This window comes from Macrobrachium rosenbergii, chromosome 4 (assembly GCF_040412425.1).
Source record: "Macrobrachium rosenbergii isolate ZJJX-2024 chromosome 4, ASM4041242v1, whole genome shotgun sequence".
Lineage (NCBI taxonomy): Eukaryota > Metazoa > Arthropoda > Malacostraca > Decapoda > Palaemonidae > Macrobrachium > Macrobrachium rosenbergii.
This window is the reverse complement of record NC_089744.1, coordinates 2,302,225-2,308,224: the sequence shown is the minus strand read 5'-3', so window position 1 is coordinate 2,308,224 and position 6,000 is coordinate 2,302,225. Positions and strand designations below refer to the sequence as shown.

At 39.6% G+C, this 6,000-nt stretch overlaps 1 protein-coding gene across 10 annotated transcripts in view; it reads left to right on the top strand.

Moving 5' to 3' along the window:
- Positions 1–4,479: 4,479 nt before the first annotated feature.
- Positions 4,480–6,000, top strand: part of LOC136829499 (nucleoporin p58/p45-like) — a 116,286-nt gene continuing 114,765 nt past the window's right edge. For 2 of the 10 annotated variants that reach the window (XR_010850414.1, XM_067088392.1), the window contains exon 1: positions 4,490–4,608. Coding sequence is in view for 6 of the 10 variants with exons in the window: in XM_067088300.1 (XP_066944401.1) it covers positions 5,926–5,952 (27 nt within the window). In the remaining 4 variants the exon portion in view is untranslated. Of the gene's footprint in view, positions 4,609–5,841; positions 5,953–6,000 lie in introns of those variants that run through there. The other 8 variants (XM_067088408.1, XM_067088399.1, XM_067088279.1 and 5 more) reach the window with 6 other exon arrangements.

The following is a 6,000-nucleotide window of genomic DNA, read 5'->3' as shown; positions in this document are numbered from 1 at the left end:
AGACTGAAACTGAATAAAAAAAAATGTCATGTAATGAAGCCTTTGAACACATGATAATTTCCTGTAATCACATGACCATCACAGTGTATTTTCATGTATATGAAACTGAATCAAGACAAATGAATAACTCCGATATGTACACCCGTGTCATTGCCTTACAAAAGAAGGCCATGATGACATGCAAAATTTTATTTCAGACTTACTTGCTCAGAAGGTGCAGTGTGAAATACGATGATATTAGGGGTAATGGGGTAATGTTGCAATTATTGCAAAACTGGTATAAAATAGCAAAACAATCTTCCTTTCCAACTGGATACAGTAATGTTTATTGACTTCTAATGATGAATGCTTTCGAAATTAAAATGTTTTGTAATTTGCTGGTAACAGGACAATGTTGAAAGCTGGAAAAATTCGTCAACGTAACAGAGATATAGCTCGAGAATTTTTGTTCTTTGTGGAAGCAAACCAACTTTAATTCGAAATAGGATAAAATGTAGTATGCTGGTTCTTAAATGGCTTGCATGCATGCATAATTCGCTTTTAATAAAACGAGTCTGTAACATTGCAATGTTGCAAGCAAGGCTATATTCTTGAAAATAACAGGTCTATAGCCTTATGCTTTTTATAGGAGCTTGCAAATTTCGTATGAAATTAGATAAAATGTAAGCTCTTGGACTTTAGAAGTTGCAGATCAGCTATAGCAGCATCAAACTGGATAAAATGCAGTCTACTGGGCCTTAAATGGCTTCCATGCATGCATAATTAGCTTTTATTAAAATAGGTTTGCAATATTGCAATAAAACATAAAGTCTTGAAAATAACAGGTCTATAGCCTTCTGTTATTTTTTAAAGGGACAAACAAATTCTACCTGAAATTGCATAAAATGTAGTCCATTGGATTTTGGGAGTTCAAAACCAACTTTTGAAGCTTCGCACTGAATAAAAGGCAAATCTGCATTCTAAATCACAATACATTGCAATTTGCTCGCAGTACGGGAAGGCTGCAAGCAAACTCATGACACACAAAACAGCGAGGCAATGAGGGTGTTTTTGGGGAACGAACCAGCCTTTACTTCAAACCAGAGAGAGGGAATGAGGAGGAGCCTCAACATTCAGGAAGTGCCAGAGTGTGTGTCCAGTGGCATAGTGTGTGTGTGTGTGTGTTTGTGTATGTAGAGGTGTTGACTTGCTCCTGGTGTGCTCTTTACACAGGGCTACGAAACAGCTACTGATGTGGAAGGTTTCTGCACAGGAAGTTCATCCACTGCATAACTCTGTATGGGTTATTCAGAGAGCGATCGTTGCCTTACCTTTTCTGGGGAGCCACCTACTCTCATGGGGAAAGGCTTAGTGATGTACGTATACGTAGATGTATACTGTATATACATACACATACACATCACCTTTTGGCGAGGTTTCTGCAGCAAAAATTTAACTCATGTTATAACAAGCCGTAATAATAATGATCCCCGTTGTGGGGGGGGGGGTAGTGGCGTCAGTGCACCTCACGGGGCACACTGTAGACATTACTTAGGATTCCTTGCAGCGTCCCTTCCATGGCCCCTAGCTGCAACCCCTTTCGTTCCTTTTACTGTACCTCCGTTCATATCTTTCTTCAATCTTGCTACCGATCATCTCCCAACAATTATTTCAAACCTACCTATTCTCAATACGAAATATTGATCTACCACCACAATTAATGACAGATGTAAGGGCTTACGCTCCTTCACCAAGAGCTAAATGTGAAAATAGAGAGAGAGAGAGAGAGAGAGAGAGAGAGAGAGAGAGAGAGAGAGAGAGAGAGAGAGAGAGAGGGTCATGTTCCCTGAAACAGATTTCTCTGTCGTACATAACAATGAGAATTGTCTTCATAAAAGTTAAAGCTATGATGACTTCACTTGCGAAATATTTAAATATGTGAAAATATTCGGAAAGATATTTTATTATTATGTGAGAGCTGTAGACAATGTGGAATATGAACTGGGGAAATAAAAAGATTGCTTTATCTTAAATTGTTAGGAACAATCGTTTGTCGATTGTTCCCTTAGTGGATTGTTGCCTCCTTTGTTTTTGTTTGTTTTTAATTACTGGCGAGTTGACGTCTGATGGATGGCGTCAGACTTCGTCAGTCAGGTTCGTAACAGCAACCAGTCAGGTTCGTAGCAGCAACGAGCCAGGTTCTGGAGGGCAGAACGACCGATGGATGGTCCAGGGCAGCAGCGAGTCAGTTGGAGTAACAGCAGCAGCAGGTATCCGTACCTGCGAGTCAGGTCCTGGCAGCAGAGCAGAGCAGCAGAGAGTTTCTTGAGGACGAGATGGTTGCCGTGTCGGCTCTGTCGTGGTCGTCGTGTTTAGAGGAGGACGTCAGTACGTTTCAAGAGGACGAGATGGTTGTCGTGTCGGCTCTGTCTTTGTTGTCCTGCAGTGTTCCTGTAAAGCAGCTTGGTGGAGCTGTTTCGCCAGCTCATTATTATTGTTTAATGTTATTGATTATTTCAGTACGTGTTTTGCGGGAGTAATGGGTGTTTAACACTGTTTGTGTTGCTGTTATTTGAGCTCTCTGTTCTGAAGTAATTTACTGACAAAGATATTTTATTATGAAACTTTTCGAGTTTATTATTTTGCTCTAATGATGTTTGTTAAAACATATTTTACTAATTCTGTCTGCTTGTCCGTTTGTTTGAGCTGCTCATCTTTATGATTGTCATTTTTTATGTTCACTGCCTTTTATGACCTTTTATTTTGATTATTGCTGCTGCTAAGAATTTAATTCATTTGTAGTAATGTTCATTTTATTGTTTGCTCTAAACTGAACCTGACTCGCTGTAAATATTGTAAATAAATTAATTTTAAGGTAACTTTTTGTATTTCTTTTGCTCCTCCCTCCTTTGTTTGTCACCGCTCGTCAGTCATTTCGGCCCAATTGCTTGTTTATTTTAAAGAACCTGTCGATCTCGAGAGGCGAGATCGTAATATAAATACAACAGAAGTACATACAGGACCCTTGAAACGAAGTGAATTGCACAAAAAAAAAAAAAACAGTAAGAAAGAAAGATGGTGGTCGGTTCATTTACGAAAACTATAATAATAATAATAATAACATTGAAACGATCCTTCAACTCATTCAGGAGAGAAACATCCTGCCAACGTTTCTACGAACACTGACTGGACGACCTCCAACTATACAACAGAGCAAAGGCCACCAGATGACTGAAACCTCCTCTGAGCAAAGGGCACCGTCTGACTGAAGCCTCCTCCAGGAGATACAGGACATGAAGCCCCGAGTTCAGATCCTCTAAGTAAGGATCTCAATCCCCCTACCCCCAAAATCTCCCACAGGGAACCTTTCAGCAAATGCTCAAAATGGTTGACACTTTTGTTTCTGTGGAATGTTTTAAAACCATTTGATAGTACATGCCACAGTTGCACATTTGAGTGCTCGCTGCATGTGATCAGCATACTGTAGGCATTTTCACCATCTAGACAAGGTGCCTGATATTCCAAGTGTCCTGATTCACTCTCTGAACAAACTGATAAACAGTGAGTTTCTTTTTATTCTTGTCAAATAGATTAAGCCAAACTTCTCAGTTCACACAGGGACGCCCTTGTACAAAACTACTAACTTGCAGGTCGTCAGTCAGTTGTATGTTGAAAGATGGCGTGAACATGGACAGGAATCATCTGAACAGAATGGGTGCGCGTGTGAAAGAAGAGGGGAACTGATGTAACAGAAGACAAGCACTGCTAAATGTTGATGAATATCATTTACATTAGAATGTGTGTACTGTGCATGAGTAAATAACACCAGATGAATAAATGAGTTGAGTTAAGGGACAGGATCTCGATGTTTTAAAGGTGTTCGGACTTTCTTTCTTGAGCTAGAGTTCAAGCTTCCATAATATTGCCAGGGCAACTTAGTCAGGGGGGAAATGGGACAACTGCCCCCGCGGTAACATCTATGAGAAGAGAGAAAAAATGAAAAATTCTCTTTCTCTCTCTTTGTTTATTTATCAGTAGTTACTTTGCCAGCTAGACTTTTTCCTTTTTACAAATACATTATTGAATGGTTGTAATTATTTGAAATGTATGTAAACTATTTTATGTGCAACAATGGCTAAAAGTAGTAAAAAATCACCTACTTGGGAAATAATAAAGTTTAAGTCGACATTGTAGAATGTTCAGTCACAAAACCCCTCCTACGATGGCAACAGAAACGCTCTCACAACGAGGGAAAGAAGAAATATGTGAGTGAGGATATATAGACGTTTTCGACAGACTTTGTGCTGATAATGTCACACAGTTTTGGAGATGCGGAAGAAGAAGGTTATGTCCTGACCCCTGCAGATCCTTAAACCGCTCTCCTGAAATCAATCATGAAACCCTTTAAACAGATAAAATATATTTACAAATCATGGCTGGCTGCCAAGAAGATGGCTGATGACGTAGAGGCTTGTGATTGGCTGTAGCTTCGAAGGCCACGGGTGATTGCCGGCCATGCCGCTGAAGATTCAAGAATGGGTCAGTGTGTCTGTAGAAGTGCTAATTGAAGGACTTGTTACCCGCGGCTCCGAGGCCTTTACCGAAGGATGATGAACCTCTCTCATTTGAGTGAGTATCTTATTATTATATATTCATTTATTTTTGTTATGTCTTTAGTTGGAAATAATTTGGTATTATTATTTCATAAGTTGCCAATACACGAGATGGAGTTGTAACTTACATTTTTGAAAAGAGCAGCTCTTTAAATACCGCACCTCCCCCCCACCCACTCCAAAGCTAATACGGCCAAATTGTAACCAGTAAACACCTCACTCACTCACTCTCTCTCTGTATATATATATATATATATATATATATATATATATATATATATATATATATATATATGTATATAAAGGTGACGTTAGACAGGGTATTTTGAGGTTCTTTTAGCGCCCTGCTGTCATTTCCTACAAGCCATTTGTGCATGAAAAACCCCAAATGGTTCTTCATGCAGAAATGGCTGCTTTATAGCTGGAGTCTTTTGGGCAACTTTTAAATGTGACCAAAAATTTGCCTGTTTGTCTTTTGTGGCGCCACATTTGAGACGAGGAGGATTGAGGTCATATCACGGAAGTCATTTTTGATATTGGAAGGACATTCGGGGATGTTTGTCATTCCATTTAATAAGCAGAATCATTGTGGTTTGACAGGAGGCTGTCTCATGAAGGCGTCAGTTTTTTTTTTTTTTAGTTTATAATGAGTATTTCCTTGCACAGCCTAGACTTAATTAAAGCTTCATTGATTGATGGCTTTTTCAACGTGAAATGTGCCTGAGTTGATGTCAGTACTGAGGTGACTTAGATCTGGGATTTTGCCTCATTATTGTCATGGTGATTTTCGTGGCTTAAAAATTCAGACTCCTCGCCACCTACAGTAAATGCCAATTTGACGCCTTCATGAGACAGCCTCCTGTCAAACCACAATGATTCTGCTTATTAAATGGAATGACATAAACATCCCCGAATGTCCCTTCCAATATCAAAAATGACTTCTCGCCTGAACGAGGTTTTGGTGCTTGAGTGGCAATGACACCCTTTCTAACAACAAATCGGTCCATTTGATACGAGTGTGGTTGCATGAACTGTTATATAACTAAAGGAGACTCATCCTGCACACTCCTAAAACTTAAACGTAACTAATCATGTTCTCTGTAACCTCTGTTTCAAATCTGGAAGTACGCCTCACAGGCTCACAGCTTACACGTGCCATTCACGTTCGCCACCCACACCGCCACTGCGTCACCATGCACCTCTCTCTCTCTCTCTCTCTCTCTCTCTCTCTCTCTCTCTCTCTCTCTCTCTCTCTCTCTCTCTCTCACGAAAATAGAAGTTCTGACCATTGTGATTAGACTCGGACATTCGTTATGACTAGGTGGATCATTGTATGAATTCACATTTATCTTACTGCCATGTACGTAATCATTTTTATTTTATTTATGTATTTATTTTTGTGAGTCTG